The 26,304-nt window shown below is 37.6% G+C and overlaps 1 protein-coding gene across 1 annotated transcript in view; it reads left to right on the plus strand.

Moving 5' to 3' along the window:
• Nucleotides 1–2,185: 2,185 nt before the first annotated feature.
• LOC112015848 (serine/threonine-protein kinase TOR) overlaps nt 2,186–26,304 on the plus strand; it is a gene marked incomplete at its 5' end in the record, with an annotated part of 56,672 nt that continues 32,553 nt past the window's right edge. Inside the window, 12 exon segments of the mRNA XM_065761312.1 lie at nt 2,186–2,309; nt 5,173–5,275; nt 5,351–5,530; nt 5,598–5,690; nt 5,847–5,882; nt 13,222–13,320; nt 13,411–13,509; nt 13,634–13,796; nt 24,011–24,135; nt 24,237–24,289; nt 25,522–25,645; nt 25,764–25,952. Of these exon segments, the coding sequence (XP_065617384.1) occupies nt 2,191–2,309; nt 5,173–5,275; nt 5,351–5,530; nt 5,598–5,690; nt 5,847–5,882; nt 13,222–13,320; nt 13,411–13,509; nt 13,634–13,796; nt 24,011–24,135; nt 24,237–24,289; nt 25,522–25,645; nt 25,764–25,952 (1,383 nt within the window).

The raw sequence follows: 26,304 nt of genomic DNA on the forward strand, positions 1-26,304 counted from the left end.
TAGTGATCTCTCCCTTTGTTCCTTAATTCTCTGCTCTGTACTTAGTTCTTTGTTGTTGGCTATTGTTTTTGTTGTCTTTTCTTGTTGTTTGTTTCCTTCTCTGTACTCCTTGCTCTACCTTTTGTTTTTCATGAGGTAGTCTTTGAATATACATCTTTTACTTATAAAAAAAAAACATCCTCAAGAATTAAAGATGCTGTGACTTGAACTATGCCTATGTGTATGGCAAAGACCTTTTCACCATTAGGCAAATGCACAAAGAAGATATGGAACTAGTGATCTTAGTAAACAATGAAATTGAATGAATAATATGGTCAGTGGCCCTTGCAAGAACCCAAGTTTCTTCATTGAGAGCTGTTTTGTTTGAAGGATTTTCAGCAAAGACTGAATTCTTCAAATTAAGGCAAACAGAATCCTGGAAAGAGGCACAAGAAATACCTGATAGAGCTGAATTGGCTGAGTGAATAGCTTCAATGTTGTTAGAAGAAGATGCATGAGAGCTCAGCATTGACAACAACTGCTGGCATTGTTCAGTTGTGAAAGGAAAAGATCCTGACTGTGATGCAGCCTCGGATTGACTAGAGTCACCATCAAGAGCCACTTGATTGGCCATAGACACCTTGCCCTTTTGCTTGTACCCTGGTGGAAATCCAACTAGCTTGTAACACTTTTCCATGAAATGACCAACTTTGCCACGATGGTTGCATACTGGTCTGCCCTTGCCTTTATTGTTCTTCCCACCTTGGTTGAACACTTGAGTCTTGACTGCAAGAGCAGTTGAATCAACTGAAGTGCCTTCATTGAAACCTAAAGCACTTTGCCTTTCCTCTTGTATCACCAAAGAGAAGGTCTTGTCAATTGAGGGACTTGGCTCCATCATTAGAATTTGAGTCCTGACTTGTGAATAGACTTCATTCAAGCTATTGAGGAATTGCATCAAGGAATCTTGATGACGAAAGAATGTGATTTCGTCATTCACTCCACAGACACATTTACCACAAGAACAAGATGGTAAAGGCTTGAGATTAAGCAGTTGATCCAATAAGCTTGAAGATTAGTGAAGAAAGTAGTCACTGTTGCATCTCCTTCCATAATTGTTGAAATCAATTTCTGAAGCTGTGAAATTTGTGGACCATTGGCTTGTGAGAAACTGTTTTTGAGTGAATTCCAAACCTCCATTGCAGTGTTTTTGTAAATTACACTTACAGTGATGTGAGGAGAAATGGAATTCAAGATCCATGAAGAAATCATGGAATTGTTCTTTGACCAAGCAATCTTTTCTAGAGGAGTAATAGCCATGGAAGTTGTGATAGAACCATCCACACAACCTAGCTTGCTCTTCACATCCAATGCCATAAGCAGAGCCGTAGCACAATTAGGGTAATTGTCTTCTGTCAAGTGTTGAGTGACAAGAATTGCACCTGGTGATTCTCCATGGTGCAAGAAGAAAGGACTTCTCTAATCCTCCATTGGAGAAAGCTCACGATGAGTAGTGGATTGAGAAGTAGAAGATTGCGAAGCTTGATCTTGATTCGCCATTAACAGAAGCACAAAAGCTCTGATACCATATAAGAAAAATAGAGAGGTAGGGAGAGAGAAAACAAGCTAGAGAGAAAGGATTGAAGAGAGAATTGCTGTAATTGTATTTGATAAATCAAAATGAATGTACAACAATGTAATACTAAAAACTAACACAGGAAAGAGAATGACTAACTCTAACTAACTCTCCGCACTATAGGGATCCAACTATACAACCAATCACTGTATTACACGTGTTCAAGTATATATCTATCATTTAATCTAAGCCTAAACTACAAGTCGTATACTATCTCAGTCGTTTAGCAAGCTGCATCAGTTTTCTTCCAATGCTCTGTTTCAGTAACCTGCCTCTCTGCGTGAGCTAACTCGTTTACATGTTCTTCAGTTTAATTGACTTGAACCACTTGCATCTGTTTTCTTCTTCTGTTTCTTATCACTGGCATCTGTCTTCTTCTTCTTGTTCTTATCTGTGCATTTATCCAAACTTTGATTCAAAATTTCATTATGGTATACTGATATTTATTGTTCATCATGTTTAATGACAAGTCCTCATCTGATTGGCTATAATTAATGGCAATTTTATGTCTTTCTTTCATTATTATTTATATATGTATATTTGTTGGGTTTCTTTTTGTATAGGGTGGTTATTCAATGAGACAATACATTCCTGAACTTATGCCTTTAATTGTTGATGCTTTATTGGATGGAGCAGCCGTCACAAAACGTGAAGTGGCTGTTACTACTCTTGGTCAAGTTGTGCAGAGCACTGGGTATGTGACATTTTTCTTAAGCTTCTTTATGATATGTAATTTGTTTGAAGATAGTTTTTATTTAGTTGTGAGGCAATGTTTAATATGGATGGTATGAAATTGTGGATGTAAGATTTGTTCCATGAGAAGTGTCTCGTTGAAATTCATTGTAATGTGATATTTAGATTCAGGTTAAATTTGTTCATTTTTGCTTTATCATTTCTGTTACTCTATTTGATTGATCAGCTCAATTACGATCATTAACATTTATGCAAATCGCATATGAGGGCTTTGGGTGTGTTGATGTATCACAGATTCATGCAAATAGCATATGAGGGCTTCGGGTGTGTCTAGGTATCACAGAGGGCACTTGGGTGCAGGTGTGTGTCTTGTTGTCATTGATGTCTAACTGTGAATATGCAATACACTGTTAAAGACGTGTCTTCGAAGAAAAATCCTATGCAATCTGTTGAAGACATGCATTCGTTGATATTGATATTTCTTTGTGATATAGAAATAAGTCAACTTCTGATTTTAACTTGTGAGGGGCTCTCATGGGGCAAGTCTTTGGAAGTGTAATTGAAACGGGTCACATCATGTAAAATCATTTAGTGCTTTTTTTTTTGGGGTAAGTGAAACACGCACTTTCCATACTCTCACCCTCCATTCTGAACTTTCAAGGGGAGGTGATGCCATTTGAGTTAGAGCTCATTGGCTATCTTGTTCTTAAGGTTGCAGGTGGAAGGACAATTATTTTTGGCAAAGTGAACTATTTAGGGGAATATCCTCCTAAAATTAATTTCCCTTTTAATAGAAGTTGATTTGGAGGTAATAGTAGCTTGGTTAGGTATGTAATGGCCTATAAGTTTGGTTTTGGCTTGGCTTATGGTGTGGGGATGCCTTTCCGATGTATTGTTAGACAGCTAAAGAGGCTTTTGCATGTTGTATTTTTTAACTGGGATATTTTGTTTACTAGACTTGTTAATGATTGGGAGGTGGGGAGTTTGCAGTTGTTTCTTGGTATTCTCTACTCCATTAAAGTTAATAGGGATGAGGAAGACCTATTGTGTTGGACCCCTGCTAGGAGCTACCATAATTGAAATACTACTCTATTCAAAGCTGGTCTTTCTCATACTTTTTGGATAATTTCTGATAGGTAATGGTAGTTTTTCAATATGCTACTGAAAGCTGGTCTTTCTCATCCCTATTGACTTTGATAGCTAATTTCCATGCATATAAGGTCCATAAAAACAGAAACTTCAGCTATGCTGCTAAAAGCTCCCATCCTTCCAAAGGTTTTTGCTTTCCTTTCTCTTCAAATGCTCGGCAGTAGAAACAAGGGGATGACCCTTCAGTCTCTGAATTTTTTTTCTTTCCAAACAAACCTTTCTAGCGAACCAAAACTTCAGAAACATATTTTTATATACAGTTTTAGACTTTAGACTTAAGAAATGTGCGTGTTCGTGTTTTTTTCCCCTTTTTGATAATATCTTGTGTACTTGTTGTTTCCTCCTTGTTTTGCTCTTTAGTAGACTTTTCTAACTTATTTTTGTAATAAAAAATTTAATTAAAAAAAAAGAAAGGGAACGAAAAAGAAGATAAAGGTACCAGAAAGCAGAAGATTTTTTTCGTCCTTTTCTTAAGCTCAAGTTACATAGTGGACAAGGCTAATTGAACTTGATCTATCTATCTATTTTATTGTAAGTGATATTTTTACATTGCATTTCATGACAGCTTGCCAAGCTCATAGACTGAAAACTTTTATGCTCCGTTTGTTTTGAAATAAAATATTTTCCGGAAAAATGTTTTCCCATTTTCAAGTGTTTGTTTGCATGTAAAATATGTGGCCAAGCTTGTAAAATTTCCCGTTGACCGTAAAATCTGTTATAAAATGTTGTAAAATGTTTTACCTTTAAAAATTTGGTAAAACATTTTACAAAAATACACAGTAGCTTCCTTTCATCCCATTTGATGGCTAGGTCACTGGCCCAGTAGGTTGGATAGTTGCTGCTGTACTGGTAGCCTGTTGGCCGGAGCTGCCATTTCAATGACTGGTGCGGGTGGTTTGGTGGCTAGAACTGCTGCTCTGGTGACTGGTGCTAAGTTTGGTCATGGATACACCGTTTCTGCGACCGGTGCCAGAGGTCTGATAATTGAAGCCATTTGAGCCATCGGTGCTGGTGGTCCGATCATCAAAGACACCACTCTGGCCACTGGTGTTGGCGGTCTGTTCACTGGAAATGCCACTCCAACTGTGGTTGCTGGAGTCACCATTCTGACCGCTGGTTCCAGCGGTCCAGTCATCGGACCTCTAGCAACAGCGGCTCAGCCACCAGTTTTGGTGGTTTGCATGAAATATTTTACTGAAAATGTTTTACATTTAAAATTTGTATGTTCGAAATTTTTTTACTTCCAAATAAAAGGAGCTTTAAATAACCCAGTGAGAGGCCCCTTTCTTTTTTTTTGGGGGGGGGGGGGGAAGGGTTGATATTTCCTTTTTTTAGTGGGCTTTTGAAAATGAAAATTGACAACTACAATCAAGTTCGAAGAACTTGATGACACTTTGGTGAATTCACTCCCCATTTCATCTCTCCTTATATCATTACCTGCTTCCTTGATCATCATAGCGGAGAATTTATACCATTGTGTACAAGAATCACACCATGCTGTGCTTAATAATTACTACAACCTGAATTTATTCCAATATTGGAGAAATTTTCACTTGATAATTTCATACACTATTGGAATTTTGCATTTGAAATCGATTTGTGTAACTTTAATGATTTAATCTGGATTCATTTTATCACCAAAGTATGTGATTCTTTTGTTCAAACTGTAATTTACTATGTATGATTGAGATAACTTGGTTTTATAAAATTTTCAGGTATGTTATAACTCCATATAATGAGTATCCACAGCTGCTTGTCTTACTCTTGAAATTGCTGAATGGCGAGTTAGCATGGTCTACCAGACGGGAAGCACTGAAGGTAGCAACTTAAGAATTAGATTTCTGAGTTTTATCCTGTACACCATTTTTTTGTACTAAGGTTGTTATTGTTTAGGTCCTTGGAATTATGGGTGCTCTGGATCCTCATGTGCATAAACGAAATCAGCTGAGTTTGCCAGGGTTGCATGGAGATGTAGCTCGTGCTACCAGTGATGCAGGTCATGTTCAGTCGATGGATGATCTGCCTATGGATCTGTGGCCTTCTTTTGCTACATCTGAAGATTATTATCCCACGGTAGTACATCAACCTGATATGTGACTTTATTTATTTTTTCTTGTTATATTAATTTCTGTGGCTCCAGGTTGCGATCAATTCTCTCATGCGAATACTTAGGGATCCTTCTCTTGCTAGTTACCATCGAAAGGTGGTTGGATCACTTATGTTCATATTTAAGGTATGTGTAGCACAAGGGAGTGTTTTTTTTCTTTTTATTTTGTAGTATTCTCTTTTAATTTTTTGTGTATTTGAGATACTTTTTTTTTAACTGTTGTAAATCCCCCTGATATCTGATATAATTATTTTTATTATACTCTTTGTTTTGCGAGATTAGTCAATGGGTCTTGGTTGTGTTCCATACTTACCGAAGGTTAGCCTTTTAACTTTTGAGTTGTGATTGACTATTTTTCCACTGTTTGGTTGAAACTTATTTTTTTTTTTTTTAATAAGTAAGAAGAGAATATTATTAATAAAAGAAAAGCAAGAAAAACAGAAAGAGTTCATGGTAGTGAACAAAGGAAAAAAAGGAATAAAAAGACTGAAGCAGCCCCTAGTCTATTCTAATAGACGAAAGAAAATACGTAAGGGTAGAATAATCCGAGAAACCCCAACATCGAGACCAATAAAAGAGGGTCCGCTGGAAAAACTCTAATAACTGAACCATAGTTTTCCCCTCATCCTCAAAAGACCGCCAATTTTGTTCAGTCCAAATAGTCCACATTAAACAGCCTGGAACCAAATCCCAAATATTAGAACTATGCTTCCCAATCCAATGATACCAACAAAATAATAATTCCACAACTGAATCTGGTATGACCCAATTGATCCCAAACAACCAAAGCATATACATCCACAAAGAATGAGCTGTCGGACAAAAAAGTAATAGGTGATTCACATATTCTGCATTATAACAGCACATACAACAATGATTCACCAAAGGGCAACCACGAAGCATAAGATTATCCAAGGTTAGAATCTGGTCATGAGCTGCTGTCCACGTAAAAAAAGCCACCCTTTCAGGAACCTTAACTTTCCAAATGCCCTTCTAAGGGAAAGTGGAAGGAGCTGCATTTCAAATCTTATGATAAAAAGACCGAGTATCAAACTTCCCATTGCCATTAAGATCCCAACAAAGCCTGTCACACCCTCCAACCCTAGGAATTCGGGTTTGGATGAAATGAAGAAGGGAGTAGGAAGCCGCCAACTCCCAATTATTGAATTCCCTATGAAATCTTAAACTCCACACTCTGTCATTATCGCCCACTAGAGGGCTTAACACATCAGAAATACAAGCCTCCTCGTTTTCTTTTTTGGTTGAAACTTAGTTTGTAAACTGTGAAAAATGAAAAAAATTTGCTTCATATATATAAGTATTTCATACACCCTGCTTGATATTAATGTACTTGTTAATTTGTCTATTCCTTTCATAGTTCATCCTTACAAATGGGAATTGCATCTGATCTGTTTAATGAAATTTCGATATGCTTCTCCAGTTTCATGTATAATGCAAGGTAGAAGACTTTTAATGAAAACGAAAAAGTATAATATTTTGGAATAATATTCTGTTAACTCATGGGAACTGCGGATTTGTTTTCCCATTGTTTATGATTGTGATATGCTACTTCTACTCTACTAAGAAAAAGTTAAATGTGTAATGCATGGGAGAAAACTTTAATGAGTATTTTCTGTCTTTATGTTTATCTTGATCTAAACTTTTTTTTGAAAAATAAGAAGAAAATATTATTGAAAAAGGAATGGAAGGAAAAATACGTAGAGTTCACGGTAGTGAACAAAGAGAAAAAAGAAAAAAAAAGAAACAAGCAGCAGCCACTAAGCTATTCTAAGAGATAGAAGAAAATCCATGTGTAGAACAATCCGAGAGACCCCAACACCGAGACCAATCAAAGAGGGTCCGTTGGTATAAAACTAACAACTGAATCAAAGATTTCCCAGTATCCTCAAAAGAATGCCGATTCTGTTCAATCCAAATGGTCCATATTAAACAGCCTGGAACCAAGTTCCAAATATCGGAATTATGCTTTCCAAGCCAATGATACCAACAAAATAATAAGTCCGCAACTGAACCTGGCCTAACCCAATTGATCCCAAACAACTGAAGCATGTACATCCACAAAGAATGAGCTACCGGACAAAAAATTAGTATGTGATCCAAGGATTCCTCATTACAATAGCACATACAACAACGATTCGCCAAAGGGTGACCATGAAGCATAAGGTTATCCAAAGTTAGAATCTGACCATGAGTTGTTATCCACATAAAGAATGCCACACTTTTAGGAACCTTAACTTTCCAAATGCCCTTCCAAGGGAAAGTAGGAGTTGCATTTCGAGTCTTATGATAAAAAGACCGAATGTCAAATTTCCCACTTCCATTAAGGCACCAACAAAGACTGTCACAACCTTCACCCCTAGGAATCCGAGTTTGGAAGAAATGAAGTAGGGGGTAGGAAGCCGCTAACTCCCAATCATTGAATTTCTTATAAAATCTTAAACTCCACACATTGTCATTATCACCAACTGGAGAACTTAACACTTCAGAAATGCAAGCTTTTCCTTATTGGCTAAACACAAATAACTGAGGATAAAGAGTTTTAGGAGAATTATCCCCAGTCCATTTATCATGCCAAAAAAGAATACGAGAACCATCCCTTACCACAAAAGACAAATGCTTAGAAAAACTTTCCCACCCTTCACTAATACTCCGCCATAATCCACAACCATGAGCCTTTCTACAACTCTAGTGCTCCAACCATTTTTGCCTCCCCATATTTCATGGCTATGACCCTCCACCATAGATGAGTAATATTGTGGCCATACCTCCAAAGCCATTTCCCTAATAAAGCCTGATTAAAAGACACAAAATTCCGAGTTCCCAAACCACCCAACTCATGCAGTAAGCAAACTTTTTCCCAAGTCACCAAGGGGTATTTAAAGCACTCAACTGAGGAACTCCACAAAAAATTCCTGTGAATATGTTCTAATCTAGTCACCACAGCGTTAGGAATAGTAAAAAGGGAAAGATAATATGTCGGAAGGCTTGGAAGGGTACTTTTCAACAAAGTGAGTCTACCACCCTTTGACAAATAAAGCCACTTCTAGCCCGAAAGCTTCTTTTCCATCCTCTCTAGAATCGGATTCCAGATAGAGGTTGTTTTATACAAAGTTCCCAATGGCGTACCCAAATAAATCATAGGCAAATTGCCCTCCCTCTAATGAAGAATATTAGCCAAAGTTTGAATGTTGCTCACCTCCCTAATAGGGACAATTTCACTTTTTCCCACATTCACCTTCAAACTAGAAAAAGCTTGAAAACAAGTCAAAGCCAGCCTAATGGAAAGCAATTGCTCTCTAGAAGCATCGCAGAAAAGAATGGTGTCATCAGCAAATAACATATGAGAAATTCGGATACCAGTAGAATTAATAGGTCTCACACGAAAACCCTAAATGAGACCACTTTCCTTAGTTTTCTTCAAAATCCGACTTAAAACCTCCATGATCCAAAGAAAGAGAAGGGGAGACAATGAATCACCTTGTCTTAGACCTCTAGAGCTACCAAAGAAACTAGCAGGAGATCCATTAACCAAAACTGAGAAGTGAACGGTAGTGACACAAGTCTTTAGCCTTCTCCTCCATCTATCCCCAAAGCCCATCCTATCCAACAAATAGAACAAAGTGTCTCAATTTACATGATCATAGGTTTTTTCAATGTCTAATTTACACACCACCCCTGGAGTACGACACTTTAGTCTACTGTCTAGACATTCATTAGCAATAAGTATTGAATCCAAAATCTGTCTACCACCAACAAAAGAATTTTGCGACTCCGAAATGAGTTTATCCAGCACCAACCTCAATCTGTTAGCCAATACCTTAGGCAACAGCTTATACGCACTACCCACTAAATTGATAGGCCATAACATCCTTTTCCATTACACTCCAGCATTTTTGAAAAAAGGCCATAGTGAAGCCATCTGGACCTGGGGCTTTATCACCCTCCATCTCTTGAAGAACCTGTACCACCTCCTCCTTAGAAAAATCCCTCTCAAGAGCAAGCCGCTCATCCTCCTCAATTTTAGCAAACTCCAAACTGTTTGTAGAAGGACGCCAAGTATCTGACTCTGTGTACAAACCCTGATAAAAATGAACCACCTTAGACCGCACCCCTTCCTCATCCTCATAAAGGACACCATCCACCTCTATACCTCGAATATGATTAGTTCTATGGGAGTTTGCTACTTGATGAAAAAAGCGAGTATTATTGTCACCCTCCTTCACAAACAATATTCGGGACTTTTGTCTCCAAGAAATTTCCTTCAAAAAGGCTAAATGTGCAATGTCACCTTTAATCTGAATACAACGAGATTGTTCCTCTTGCGAAAGACCCAACATGTCCTCCCTAGCATCCAAGCCCAACAATTCAGATAAAATGCATTTCTTCCTAAAGGCCAAATCCCCAAATTCCTCCTTATTCCACTTTTTCAAGTCATCTTGAAGAGTTTTTAATCTGCGAGCCTGAATAAAGCTTGGAGAACCCAAAAAGCAATACCCATTCCACCATTGCCAAACTCTCTCTACAAAACCCTCTTCTTTTAACCACATTCTCGAACTTAAAGGCACTTTGACCTTTATTTACACTACCAGCTACCACCAAAAGTGGGCAGTGATTAGAAACTACCTGGGGGAGTACCCTTTGAGACATGTTCCCAAAATGATCTACCCCACCGATGCCAAGGTCCTGTCATTTCTTGACATACAATCCATCCCCGAATCTCTAAACCAGGTGGATGAAGCCCCTTCAAGAGGTAAGTCCATAAGGTAGTTAGCCTCAATGAAATTCGAAAAAGCAAACATAGCTGGACTAAAAGCCTCACAACCAAATCTCTCACTTGGATATCGAATGATATTAAAATCCCCAATAACACACCATGCTGTATTCCACCTAGAGGGCATCCTTGTGAGCTCCTCCCACAAAGCACCCTAATGACTATCATCATTAGGACCATACACTCTTGAACATGCCCATACAAAATCATCCACAACCCCCTTCAGTAAAACATTAACAGAAAACTGACCTATAGCACAGTCAACTTTTTCATAAACTCTTTTGTCCCAAACTAGTAACACCCCCTTGTAGTGTTGACTGCATCTAGAGCAACCTAGTCTAGGAACGGACTACCCCAAAGGCTTCGAACAATAGAAGAGTAATGAAGACATCTTAGTTTCTTGAAAGCAAACAAAATCACACTTCCACTCCTTGAGAAGATTTTTACGTACCTCTCGCTTTTGAGGATTGTTTAATCCCCTAATATTCCATCATAAAAGCTGTAAACTCATTTAAAACTAGTAATCACCCCCGTACCTTCTGAAGAGCCTCTATTCCTCCCCTTAGAAGATACCCCATCATAATTAATTGAAGAAATCAAACCTTTAAGTTCCTTAGCCCTTTTTGCCTTGAGTTTACAATTCCTTTAGAAGTCCCAACGTTAACAACATCAATGCAGTCTTGTTCAAGAAGACAAAACAAAGCCAGACATTGATCCTCATGTTTAACAATAGGAAAACCCAAAATTTTATAGAAACTTTATATCAAGCTCACCACCCATTTCGATTTTTCACCTCTGACCCCAGAACCTCTCCCTCATCAACTTCTTGGGTCACCTCCAACTCCTTTTGTTCATTAGGATCCCACTTGGTAAGAGGTGAACACTCCAATAAGCCACTCTTCCTCCCCTTGAAAAAAACCACTAGGATTGACTCCACTGTGTTCCACTATAGCAGAAAAGGTTCAGACCCATCCTGTAACAGCTCATCCCCATCCAAGTAGCTCGACGACACTAACTCACCATGAGGATTGCACCATTTTTCTCTATTTTCACCTAATACTTCCGTGGAATTATCTCTCTCCCCAAAACAGAAGCCCATCTCGTTACCCAAACCCATCAGAGGAGAAAACTGATTTTGATTAGCACACTGAGTCTGATGGTGAGAAAAATCAACAGGTCCTAGCCCCTATCGGCCTCATTGTCACCCCTAAACTCATGTCACCAGACATCGGAATTAGGATCTCGACCCCTATACCCAGATTTGTCACCGCCTCGCTGATGAACCCAGACTTGCAAGCTTGTGTCGCACTCACCACATCATTAGGATGATCTCCTTCTATCTTGACAGAATGTGTGACCATCGGGGCGACAGGAAGAGGGTCTGCGATGGAGGCAGAGTCACATCGTTCCGGTTCCGGCACCACTGCTATCACTGGCGACTTGGAAACTCCACTCGATTGCAGTCCACTTCCTCTCGAGCTCTCGCCCATTACCCACTTACATGGAGAAGCAAAACTTACTTGTATCGGGTTGGGCTTGACCAAAATACCTTTACTTTTTGAAGTCACTGGTGCCAGGGGTTGGGCTTTATCAAGCTCACTTGTTTTTTTTTGTAACATCTGGCCCACCACTTAACTCCTTGGGCCAGCTAAACTCCTTAGCACCTAGACAAGTCACCATAATCGCCCACCCTTAGGCTTACATACTCTCAAAGCCAAAATAGCAGGTGTCAACTTAAAATTAATTGCCCACGTGGGTCTGCCATTTATAACTGAAACATTTACTATAGAATCTCCATGAATCACGTTCTGCCCCAATTTAGTTCTAGTTTTTTCAAAATTCCTGATCTTCTGTTGATTACCATGAACAGAAAGATTTTTCCCTTTCCGGCCACCACCAGCAAACTGACTGCCTCCACCACTATTATTGGAGGATACTCTGGACATAGATACTGGTTTTGCACAGGATAAAAAAATTCCTTAGCTCTCTCTAGAACAAAGATCAGCCAGCACAATTAGAGCTTGCTAGTATCATAATACAACCTCCCCTAGTCCCTCCAAAATATACTGCTATAACCTCAAAAAGACCAGATTTATTTGATCCACCACAAAACTCTATCAACTTCCCATTTTCCTTGAGTCTTGCAGTGTACGTCTTGACCAGGCACCCAGTCTTGTATATCGGCAACATGGGTAAGGATCCACTCCATGTCCCTACGTCCAACCCAAATAGAGCTCTTAACATCCCCGCGTGTCTCATGTATGGCATATGAATTAGACCACCCCCCACATCAAAAGAGTGAAAAAAGTTTTGCATCAATACGAAAAGACCTCTTACTGCCCCCATGGTCAGAGGATTGAGATGTAGGAGGGATATTTTGTGAGAAATGGTGGGAGGATTTGGTATGGCTAAAGGTGCAGGTACAAGGTTAGACGGTTTAGTCAAAACATGGTTAGGCCCCTTAAGTGGTGGGGATGGAGAAGGCAGGGATGGAGGAGGGGGATAAGGATATGGGAAAAACCCGAACTGTGGAGGAAAGCATAGAGGAGAGGGAGGAGGAATATGTAAGGGTGGCAAGAAAGAAAAAAAAGATGGTGATGGTTGAGGGATAGGGTGAGGGTGGGGTGGAGGAGGGGGGTGGGGAGGAGGAGGCATCAGGCAATCATCAGAGTAGGTGATACGAGGTTTTGGAATGTGGTTTCATTGTGCCTAAACTTCAAAGTAATATTGGGAGGGTCAGCTGGTGCATGTTAAACATTATTTTTAAATTATTCTTGAATTTACATGTTGTAGTAAATTTTGGCTGACAGAGTTAATGTGTTTATTTACGCCTGATCTAATAGTTCTCTGTACACTTACATGTAGGTTTTGCCTGATCTCTTTCATACTGTTCGTACATGTGAAGACACTCTAAAGGATTTTGTAACATGGAAGCTTGGAACTTTGGTGTCTATTGTGCGTCAGGTATATTTTGATTTCATGTGATAGTGCTCGCATATTATGATTTTGAGGTTTTTCTGGTTGTCACGTTTGGAATTTGATGAACCTGTGCAGCATATTCGAAAATATCTGCAAGATTTGCTGTCTTTAATTTCAGAATTATGGTCGTCCTTCAGTTTTCCAGCTACTAGCCGTCCTCCACTTGGCTATCCAGTAAGTTTGTTATTTCTGGGTAGAATCAGCTGCATGTGAAATTGTTACCTTGATTATACTTTCTTGTTTTTATTTTATTTATGGCAATTACTGTTTTCATACATATAAAGAAGTCTTTGATCAGGTTCTGCACCTAGTGGAACAGCTTTGCTTGGCCCTCAATGATGAGTTTAGAATGCATCTCCATTTCATTCTTCCGGGTTGTATCCAAGTTCTAAGTGATGCAGAACGGTTTAATGACTACACCTATGTTCCTGATATCCTCCATACACTTGAAGTATTTGGCGGTTAGTGCTATTCATTTTTGAATGTCATGTGCATTGTTATTTGAAATATTATTACCAAAAAGTGGCTATGTAATGCATGGGCAAAAGTAAGAGAGCTTGTAAGATGAACAAGAAACTTATGGCATATGTGCTAAATATATTGAATTATAGTCAAAATGGTTAACAAACTGAAAACAGGGCCAATACAGACAACAAATTGGTCAATTTAACTTGTGTTGGTTCAATGAACTTAATAATTCAGCTCGTGTCTGTACTTTGTGTCATATAACCTAGGTGGCTTTTTTTTTTTTTTTTTTTTTTTTTTTTTTTTGTGGACATGAGCGATCCTTGCTTTGGACAATCTTATGCTAAGGAGGGGTCGCTCTTTGGCAAATCGTTGTTGCATGTGCCGGTGCAGTGGGGAATGTGTGGATCATCTCCTTCACTGTTACGTAGCGTATTCTTTATGGGTTTTTATGCTTTTAGGCTTTCGGTATTGAGTGGATCTTGCCTGGCTTTGTGGTGGAAGTATTATTTTGTTGGAGTCATTGGCTTGGGAAGTATAATTCAGATATCTGGAATTTAATTCCATGTTGTTTGATGTGGACTATTTGGATGGAACGGAATCGTCGTTCCTTCGAAGATTTTGAGAAGGCTTTGGTTGAGTTAAAAGGCCTGTGTCAGCGTAGCCTTTTTGATTGGTCTCGATGCTAAGGTTTTATAGATTGTTCTTCTCTTCTACAGTTTTTCTCTTCCCTTAGTTTAGTTTCCTGATTGCTATTCTATCTGTTTTCTGTTTGTGATTTGCTGTTGTTCATTCTCATGAACACTTTGTATGTTTTTTTTTTTTTTTTTTTGCCATCAATAATAGTACTCATATTACCTATAAAAAAAAAATAAAACGTTAGGGAATTCCCTATTAGCAACATGCTACATAGGTGCTAAGGTATGGTAAAAAATGGGCAAGAGTTCCCACACTTTTATGAAAGGGTGTGGGTAACGAGTTTTGTCCAAGATGATAGGATTTGTATAGGCACCTAGAATATAGGGTCTTTAGCTAGGAAACTAATGGGAATAGTAGATACAATGATTTGGAGGAGCATAAACACTATGTGACATAGGATCTTTAAGAATTTAGCACTACAATACAGATTTCTTGATGAGTTCTTGAATAAGGATTGATGTTTTAGAAAAGATTGAATTTGTTTGGGGTTGGAACTGGGGATAGAATAGAATACCTGATAAATAAAACACTAGGCAATCACAGCCAGGTTTTCCTAAGCAATCACACTTAAGCAGGAGAAGGCAATTGCACCCTCAAAGCTTGAAATAAGCTGCTGGAATTTTATTAGAATCATCTCACCATGAATATTATTGACTACAATAAAGCCTTTATATAGGCTATTGTCAAATGCTTTCCATAGAAGGACTAGGACTCTAAATAACATATTACTAGAACGACTAGAATTACTAATAGCAAACAAAAAAGGACTCAAAACATAAAATAAGATTCAAGGGTCTTTGGTACAGCCAAGGCCCCTTCCAAATTTCTGGAAACTACTGAATTGCCCTTATTCTAATAGAACTTAATTAAAACTGATCCAGCAGCTAATGAACAACAGAATAAGTCTCGATTTAACTTTATTATGACCAAGCAAGGTCCAAAAGAGCTCTCCATGATCCGAAACATCCCAAATTAATGCTTGAGCATTGTCTCTACATCTAAAACATCATCAGGAGAGAGCGTAACCATTCAACATGGGGTGGTGCTAGATATCTGTTTCTTTCTCTGCTTATTTGTTTTTCTTTTTGTGCTTATATGTATATAGACTGTGTACCTCGGTAGCACTTTTAAGATTTTCAATGAAATTATGTACATAATACATATAAAAAAAGAGTGATGGTAATAGATATATGTATTAGAAGATGGTAAAGAAGAGGTATTACACAAAGAAACCCAAGGATCAGGTGGTGGGTTTTGAAGGATAAGAAACAAGATGTGTTTAAAGATAAAATGATCAAAGAAGGCAACTGGAATTTAGACGGAGATGTTGATAAGATGTGGAATTAAATGACTAATTGTATTAAAAAAGTGGCTAAAGACGTTTTTGGAGAATCTACACAATGTGGGCAACTGACTAAGGAGACTTGGTGGTGGAATAAGGAGATTCAAGCAGCAATTAGATTGAAGAGAGAGCTATAGAAGCCTACCTAGAGAGGGATGCTTCTTGGAGGAAAGTAGTGGAGTGTAAGTACGGTATTGTTTGGGGTGAATGGTGTTCAAAAGAGGACAGAGGTGGGTATGGAATCTGTTTATGGAAGCATATTCATTCGGGATGGAATTATTTTGCCAGGTTTGTGTCTTTTCAGTTGGGAAAGGAACCAATGTTTGTTTTTGGTTAGATTGGTTGTGTGGGGATGGGGTTCTAAAGGATGCATTCCCAACTCTATTTAGCATTGCTTATGATAAGGGGGCTACTATGGTGGACTAGTTGAGTTGGAAAGATGGCTCCATGATTTGGGATGTTACTTTATGGAACTTCTATACTCAATAAAGATCAAGAGGGATGTGGAATATTTTGTATCAGTGGCAAACTAAGGGTGGTTTATTGGAAATTGAGTCTTTTTACAGAGTTCTTACCAATGAAGGTGTCAAGTCTTTTCTATGGAATAGCATTTGGATGTTCAAAGTTCCACTCAAGGTTGCCTTTTTTAATTGGACTGCTGCTTCGGTTGGGTAGGATTCTCACTATTGATAATCTTTGCTGTAATAAAGCTTGTGTGATTAAGTGGTGTTACATGTGTAAGAAGGCTGGGAAGACTGTTGGTCATTTGTTTCTTTATTGTGATCATGCTACTGAGATGTGGTTCCTTATTTTCTGTCTCTTCATCTTTGTCTGTGTTACCTACTAATTTCTCCTTTACCTTGCTTGCATTAATTGATAGTTGTTCTTTTTCTTGATGTTGTTACTTTCTTAGCATATTTATTGTGTATTGAGGGGCTCTTTTTTATTAATAAAATTTTATTTATTCATAATAAAAACTCATTAAAGCTTTTCATTACTTAACCAAAAAAAAAGGGACGTATAGACAGTGCTGCTTATGACAATTAGTCAATTATAAGGTGGCAATGAGGGAAGCAAAAAAGGTTGTACAAGAGGGTGAATGGAAGGCGTATAATAAATTATATAGCAAGTTGGAGGAGGGAGAAAAGATTATTTATAAACTTGCTAAGACAAGGGAAATGAAAACAAGAGACTTGAATAATGCCCATTTTGGCGGGAGAGGAATAACCGGCATTTTGAGGACTTGGAGAAAACAGTTTTAGATTTCAAACTTTTCTTCTTCAGGACTCTTCTGGATTGGGTTTTAGTGTTAGGATGTCATTCTTTCACTTCAGCTCATGATTTTTTTTTTGTTCATGGATTTTTGGACTTTTGTACTTTATGCTCTTGATTTGTACTTGGTCCCTGATGTATACCTTCCTGTATACTCCAGTTGCACTTTTCTTCTTTTAATAATATATTTTTATTACTTATAAAAAAAAAAAAAAAAAAAAAGGCCCACTGCTTTAAAGATGAAGATCAAAGAATGTTGGTCAAAGAGGAGTAAATTAAAGAGAGATGGAAAAGTTATTGTTATAAACTTTTTAATTGAAATAATACAAAAGAATGGAGTGAATCGAGTAACCTGATAGAGGATAGAAACAATAGATCTGTTTGAATGATTAGAATGATCGTGGTAAAAGACGCATTTAGGAGGATGAGCAATGGATATGCCGTGGACCAGATGTGGAAGTGCTTTGATGATGTGGGAGCATGTTGGTTGACAAACCTTTTTAATGAGATATTCAGTGTTTACAAAATGCCTAGTGATTGGAGGAGAAGTACTATAATACCAATTTATAATACCTAGTGATTGGAATTGAACTTATGAGTAACACTATGAAACTTTAAGAGAGTGATTGAACATAGGTTAAGACATGAAAAAAAAAATATCAATGAATAAATTTGGTTTTATGCCGGGACAATTTACCATGGAAGCTATTTTCTTGCTTAGACGTCTAATGGAAAAATATAGAGAGGCTTGTAAAGAGCTTTATATGGTTTTTTATTTGTTTTTTGATAGATAACAAAAAATTTTATTAATAAAAAAATAGCCAACCCGAGTACATTGGGGATGTATTGTGGGGGCAAAAATCAAGAACCAAAATTTCAATGATCAAGCGAAATGGGAAAAACAAGAACAATGCGACAAAGCTATACTCCAATCAAGGAGAGTATGTAAGAAAAAGGACTTAATCTCTAGCAATGACCGTTCGCATCCCTCAAAGCATCTAGCATTCCTTTCGCTCCAAATACACCACATCAAACAATGCGGCATAAGTCTCCAAAAATCTATATTGCGATGTCGCTTGAATTTACCTTGCCAAGACTCAAACAACTCGATTACCTTAAGAGGCATAACCCATTGAAGTCCAAACAAACACAACAAGGACCACATCTCAAAAGCTATAGGGCAATAAAGAAGAAGATGAAGAACAATAATATGCCTTCTGTGAAGGTTATCAGTTGTAAGAATCTTATCTAAAGAAGCTAACCGTGAAAAGAAAGCCACCCTTGGAGGAACCTTTGATTGCCACATCAACCTCCAAAGAAAAGAACGAGTAGAAGTGTAGAAAGAAATATAAAAACCTCTAACCTCAAAACCTCTACTCCTTGCTAGCTTCCAACAAACCTTATCAGGGCCAACCCTTCTCACTTTCGAAGAGTAAACAGTATCCATAAATCGATCAAAAGATTCTTCCTCCTAATCCTGTAGTGGACGGTGAAAGTGAAAATTCCAATGAATAGTCCCACCAGACCAACTCATAGCCTTCGCCACGGTAGAATCCCTTGCCCTACTAAGACAATAAAGTTCTAGAAAAGCCTCTTTGAGAAAACTATTCTCACACCACACATGCTTCCAAAACTTCACTCTAGTACCATCACCCACATCATACCTTAGGAGTTTAGAGAAGTTCAACCGGCCACTTCTAATAGACCTCCAGAGGCTAACACCATACACCATATGCACTTGTCACCTTTTTCATATCCCAACCACCCCAAACATTCCCATATTTTGCCTCTATAACCCTTCTCCATAATGCATCTGTCTCAAAACCATACCTCCGTAACCACTTGCCCAACAAAGCAGAGTTAAAACTTCTCAAACTTCTTATATCTAGCCCCCCAACCTGTATTGACTTACAAACCTTAGCCCATTTCACTAGGTGTTGTTTAGAGTCACCACTAATACCACTCCAATGAAAATCTCTCTATAATTTTTCCATGCGATTAGCAACCTTCCAGGTATAGGAAGAATGGAAAGGAAATAATTAGGTATGGAGGAGAGGGTACTTTTAATAAGAGTAACCTTGCCCCCCTTAGATAAATATAGCCTCTTCCATCTTGCTAATCTTCGCTCCATCTTTTCTAAAATAGGATTCCAGATTGACAGTTCCTTGAATTTAGCATCCAAAGGAAGTCCCAAATATTTCAAAGGAAGTGAAGAGTGCCTACAACCCAACAGCCCCACCAACACATCCATATTATGTACCTCTCCAACTGGAACCAACTCTGATTTCCCCAAATTAATTCTTAAACCTAATACTTCCTCAAATCTAGTCAGAATCACCTTCAAAGTAGCTAATTGATTAGGGTCAGCATTACAAAAAATAAGAGTGCCATCTACAAATAAAAAATGAGACACCATCAACAAAGTACTAGGTGAAGAACCTATAGAGAAGCCCGGAAACTGCCCCGCAAATGCAGCCGCATCCAACATACGGTTCAAAGCCTCCATAACAACATCAAAGAGCAACGGAGAGAGAGGATCCCCTTGCCTAATCCCCCTAGTGTTTCCAAAAAAAGTGAAGAACTCCCATTAATCAAAATGGAAAATTTAACCGTAGAAATGTAACACATAATCCATTTGCTCCACTTATTTGAAAACCCACATCGCTGCAACATATACATATGAAAACCCCAATCCACATGGTCATATACTTTCTCCGCATCCAACTTACACAACACCCTTGGAATCCCTATCCTCAATCTACTATCAATGCATTCAAAAGCAGTTAAAACGGAATCCAAAATTTGTTGACCTTTCACAAATGTAGTCTGTGAATCTGAAATAAGTCCATGTGCCACTTTTCGAAACCAATTAGCCAATACCTTTGAAATAATCTTATAAATCCCATCAGCTAAACTAATTGGCTGGAAATCCTTGATCTCCACAGCATCAACCTTTTTAGGAATAAGGGCAACAAATGAGGCATTAAGACTCTTTTTGAACACAGTTTGATTATGAAAATTCTGAAAAACTTCCATAATCTCATTATTCACAACACTCCAACAAGATTGGAAGAAAGCCATGGAAAAACCATCCGGATCAGGAGCCTTATCACCTTTGAAGCCATTAATCACCCCAAATACCTCATCCTCATCAAAAGGCCTATCTAACCAACAAGCATCTCTCCAAATGGTGTTCTTTTTTGGAATCTAAATTTTAGAAGATATAGTGAAGATTGGGAATTGGAATCCTTTTATAGTTTAATGTCTAGAATTTATGGAGCTTCTTTGAGAGGAGTTGGGGACGATAAGATGTGTTGGAAACTTGCTATGGGAAGAGGTTTTGCTGTTCGTTCTTATTATCAAGTTCTGACAAAAAGTTTTGATTAGTCTTTCCCTTGGAAGACTATTTGGAAGTCTAACGTCCCTTCTAGAGTTGCTTTTTTTTGTTTGGACTGTAGCTTTGGGGAATATTTTGACTATTGATAATCTTAGGGAACGGAAGATTTTGATTTTGGATTGGTGTTGTATGTGTAAAAGAAATGGGAAATCAGTAGACCACCTCCTTATCCATTGCCCTATTGCTTTTGATTTGTGGTCTATGGTGTTTACTTTGTTTGGCATTCATTGGGCTATTCCGAAAACAGTTGTGGAGCTGTTGGCTTGTGGGCAAGGAAAGTTTGGGAGGCATTGGAATGTTGCTATTTGGATGGCTGTGCCCCATTGTTTGATGTGGAGCATTTGGCAAGAGAGGAATAACCGGCATTTTGAGGATTTAGAGAGATCAGTTTCTGATTTTAAACTCTTCTTCCTTAAGACTCTTCTGGATTGGGTTGCAGTGTTAGGCTTTTGTTCTTTTTCTTCAGTCCATGGTTTCATGGACTTTTGTACTTTATGCACTTGATTTGTTTTTGTCCTTGATGTATACTTCTTATATACTATGGTGACACCCTTCTTCTTTTTAATATTTTTTTTTACTTTAAAAAAAAAAAAAAAAAAAAAAAACCAACAAGCATCTATTATATACTATGGTGACACCCTTCTTCTTTTTAATATTTTTTTTTACTTTAAAAAAAAAAAAAAAAAAAAAAAACCAACAAGCATCTGCCTCAGAGATTCTAGAGAATTCCACATCATCTAAAACAGGCCTATGAAATATAGTTTTACAATAAAGCTGCCTATAGAAATGAGAAAAACATTCTACTATGTCCTAGAGAAAGCATAGGATAGGTCCCTTGGTGTTAGGAGCTTTCCCTGTTGCTGATGATGGCATGAGGAAGAATGGTGCTTGGGCAGCACTAGACCAATCACATGGCTTTATGTCTCCTCAACACATTGATGGTTCCTCATGCTAGATTCGTAATGCTCCTAAGTGCTCTTTAAGGGAGACATTCCTAGTCCCCCAACCTGAGTTGGATCAATGAGCAGTGTATAGGGGCAGCATGTGGAGGCGCCTTGCTCCATATGATGCCCTAAGGCCATGGCAGAATAGGGCCGTGGTGGTTAGAGTTAGTTTCAAGATGGGTGACAGCAGATGGTATTGACCCTTGAGTGGTGGTGCATGGCACTGGTGGCTTAGTGGCTGGTTGCTTGTGTTTGGGCTTGGTGGCTTCTGTGCAAGGTAGGGCTAGGCTGCCATGATGATGTGAAATCAGATGTTATATGCAAGGCATGGGCTGGTGGGTGCTAGCCTAGTGCATGGACATATGCTAGTGGGCTGATGGGCAGTTGCCTTGTGTGTGTGCTACATGTGGGCATGTTGTGTGGGCTGTGTGGCTGATAGGGGATGGCTTAGGCATGGGCCAAGCATCCCAAAAGGTGTATTCAGTTGCTGTGCGGGCTACTGGATGATGGGCAGAAGCCCGCCCCATGATTTGCTAAGACATGGGCTATGCATGTGCTGATGTGTAGTGGCAGTTACCAAGCAGTTTCTGGTTTTCTAGATGTTCAGGCCTGCTGTGTAGGGGCTGGAAATGTGGAGAATGAACCAAGACAGTATTAGTTGATGGTGTCCTAAGTCAGACCTAATTGGCAGATTGTCCAAGACCCAGATAGATACTTGGCAGTAATTGCCATAGCAGTTATTTTTTGTGTATATGACCCTCATGCTGTTGGCGGTGTCAACAGCAGGGTTTACTTTGTCTTAGAGAGAATTCTGTGTATTTCTCTAGGCTTGTAAGAGTTTCCTTTGTACTTGAGATTAAGTAATAAAGGTTGGGGGTGGTTTCTTGTAAACATAGTGTGTGCTGTGTGAGTGATTGTCCCTAAAAAATCTGTTCTAAGTGTGTTCCTGCAGTGTGTGTGGTGTTGGCTGAGATTAAATCAGGAACTTAGAGCCATTACAGGCAGAAAATTTGAGTGAAAAATTGACCCTGTGACACTTGGAGAGGTTATGCGGTGGGTTTGCAAAAGGAAGGAGTTCTTCTAAGGTATATTATATTGATTGAGGATATGTATGACAGAGTTGTCACTAGAGTGAGAACAAGAGGAGGCATCACAAGCGAGTTTCTTATTATTATAGGTTTGCATCAAGGATTAACATTAAGTTCGTGTCCTTTTGTATTAGTGATGGATGAGCTCATTTAATCGATTAAAGAAATAGTCCCTTGGTGTATGCTTTTTATAGATGTTATAGTTTTAGTGGATGAAACTAGAGGTGGAGTTAATGCTAAGTTAAAAATTGGGTTAGACACTCTAGAATTTAAAGGCTTTTAATTAATTAGGACTAAATCAGAGTACATGGAATTTGAAACAAAGATGAATAAATGGTAAGATTTGATGGTCAATATCATGGATGAATAATTCATAAAGATGAAGAGATTGAAGAAAGCTGGATGGATGAAGTGGAGAAGTGCATTAAGAGTGTTTTGTGATCATAAAATACCTATTAAGTTAAAGGAAAAAAATTTGCAAGATTTCTATAAGACCAGCTATGCTCTATCGTACTGGAATATTGGATGTTAAGAAGTAAAATATTCATAAAATGAATGTAGCTTGAAAGAGATTTTTGAGATGGTTAAGTGGACATACACAGAAGATAGGATTCAAATGAAATTTTTTTTGAGATCTTTGTTTGAAAATTGTACTATGATTGGGGGGAAATGAGTATCCATTTGTAATTCTTTAAGAGCACTCGTGTTTGAGCGTATTTTCTTTCTAATAAATTATTTTCTCTCTTATCAAAAACATAGTCAATTTGCTAAAAGCTGAGGATGTCGCTTATTGATGAAAAGATGAGAGAGAGTTGCTTGATATGGTTTGGTCATGTTTAGAGCAGAGCAATTAATATGCTATGAATGAATTGTTTTTTTTTTTTTTTTTGGTTGATAAGTAATATGCTTTGAATGAGTAATATTCTGGTGAGAAAGAGTGACTTGGTTCAAGTTGGGGGAATGAAAAACAATAGAGGAAGACAAAAAATAACATTAGTAGAAGTTGTAAAAAAGGACATGCCAATTAGGAAAGTAACATAGAGTATTATTTTGGATAGTATAGAATAATGGAAAAGAATATATGTTGCCGAACTTGACTAATTTGTTGAGGATCCATAACCAACCCTAACAAATTTGCGACTAAGGCTTGGTTGTTGCTGTTCAATGACCTTAGTAAGTTGCAGGATTTCACTAAACTCTTACTTAGTAAGTCAAGTAAGAGTTATAACTAACATGAAAATTATAGAATTACTGTCTATGCAGTTTAAAACCAACGATGAATGTGGTACTCAAGTTTGTAGATACCTTGCAGTAAAAAAATGCTATCTCAGGCTTTTAACCTCAGTGCCTGGGAGCATTGGTTCAGTCTCTGTCTTCCATTTTACATTGCATTATAGTGAGAATTATGGAGCTGCTTTTTGGATGTTGAAACATTTAAAGAACTTCCGGTTTCTGGTTTGCAATGTAGGGACGTTGGATGAACATATGCATCTACTTCTTCCTGCACTTATTCGCTTGTTTAAAGTAGATGCTTCTGTAGATATAAGAGCTGCTGCTATAAAAACATTGACAAGATTGATACCTCGTGTGCAGGTTGGTTACATTTGGTTATATACCTGTAGCTATTTTGTTTATTGTATTTCCAAATATTTTGTACATTATTTTATCAATAATGTTTTATTTTCTATCATCAGGTTACTGGTCACATATCTTCTCTTGTGCATCACTTGAAGCTGATTTTAGATGGGTCAGTGCCTCTTAATTTCAAATTATAAAACTGGAAGCATCCTTTTTTTTTCCCGGTTTGAGAGCTAAATGATTCTACAAAATATGTGAAGGGGTCAGATCCTAAGATCACTTGGTTTATATAACTGCCTTCAGAATCAAATCAAACAAAAATGGCGTTCTTGCAAACCTATTAGTTGAATTTTTTAGAGATACTTATTTTTAATAACTAGGTGCAAACTATGTTTATGGAAAATCAATTAATTCTAGAAAAAGGAGCAAAACCAACATCACAGAGAGTGTGACATGGTTCCTTTTTGTTTTCTTCTGGCAATCGGTTTTACTTGATTTGCATTAATTTTTTTAAAAGTGCTAGAATTATGATGCCCTTTCCTCAATATGAGGACTTTGTTGAATCACTACAGACATGTCATATATGTTAATTCCAACCTTATTTGTGCATGCCTGTGTGATTTGTTTTTTCTTTGCACTCTTTTGTCTTTGTGTAAGAATGAATCACCATCAGTTAAGGTTATTTTATTTTTATAATGTTTCAATTATTGATTCTTTAAGGACTGGAAATTAAATTTATTTGTTATTTTTTATATTGTTTCAATTATAGGAAATTTTTTATCAAAAAAAGAAAAGAAAAGCTCACAACTGGAAATTAATATAATTGAAGTCACAGACATGAAATTTTAAATGGAGTTAAAATTGTTAACGATTTCCACCATTCATACATGTGACTATTAAGTCCTTTTTTCTTTTGTTTCTCTTTTTGATAATGTTTTAATTATTGATTCATTTAAAAGGCAGTGCATTTTGTAGAAAGCTTCTCTACTTCATTTGCAGCCAATCCAGGTCTCAGCATGCTTCTATCTGGTCTGATGTTGTGATCAATTTTTCTTTCTTTTCAACCTTTCAATACTGAAATTTCATCATTCTGCATGGTTAGAATTGGAGATAGTGCTTTGATAATGCTCTAGGCTTTGAGTGTTTTCCTCTCCTTGGTGATTCTATTATCACTGAATCTGTGGCATCATTTGCCTTTGAACTTTCTGGACGTGTGGTTTTAAGTTAATGTAGGTTGCTAAATAATTCACTACTAACTGCATCTCTGACTCAACTTCAAGATAGTCTGGCATCTTTACCATGATGTGTTTCTTTTTATCTTTTTTGGTAAAAGTAAAACTAACATTTGTCTTTTGTTACCTCGAGTATGATGCTTCAATTTTGTAAGCTGTTTATTTACAGGAAGAATGATGAGCTCCGGAAGAATGCTGTGGATGCTCTTTGTTGTCTGGCTCATGCCCTTGGGGAGGACTTCACCATTTTCATTCCATCGATACATAAACTTTTGTTGAAACATCGCTTGCGGGTGTTGTTTCTCATCCTAATTATTGCAAATATTTTTTTTATAAATATTTTAATTTTATATCCGATCCACATCTTTTGCATTTGGAGAGTTTAACTACATTTATTTTTTTTTCCATCAGCATAAGGAATTTGAGGAAATTGAAGGGCGCTTACAAAGACGTGAACCGTTGATCTTGGGGAGTATGGCAGTCTCCCAAAGATTAAGTCGACGACTTCCGGTAGAGGTTATTAGTGACCCATTAGACAATAAGGAGATTGACCCTTATGAGGATGGGTCTGATGTTCAGATACATCTCAGAGGCCATCAGGTACTTCTCTTCTTTGTATACTCGTCAAAAGATACATCTTTTTTTTTTTTTTTTTAATACACGCTTTGTAATGTATGTTACTGCTGTGGTTTACATCACTGTTTTCAAAATATCTTGCAAGCCAGGCAGTGGCCATGGAAAAAGACTAGGTGCTGACTAAGTTCTTAATTAAATGTAAATATAGAAATTACTAATACAAGATCATTTGAAAGATCTGGAACTATTTGTGGAAATAATTCGTTTATTTGTTCATTAATAAAACTTCATTACTTATGGGGAAAAAAAATCTGTGGAAATAATCTCTCTTTTAGTTTCAATTTCTGAAAATACGAAAACCTATTGCTTGGGTTTC

This window comes from Quercus suber, unplaced genomic scaffold (assembly GCF_002906115.3).
Source record: "Quercus suber isolate HL8 unplaced genomic scaffold, Cork oak 2.0 scaffold_406, whole genome shotgun sequence".
In the NCBI taxonomy this organism is placed as follows: domain Eukaryota; kingdom Viridiplantae; phylum Streptophyta; class Magnoliopsida; order Fagales; family Fagaceae; genus Quercus; species Quercus suber.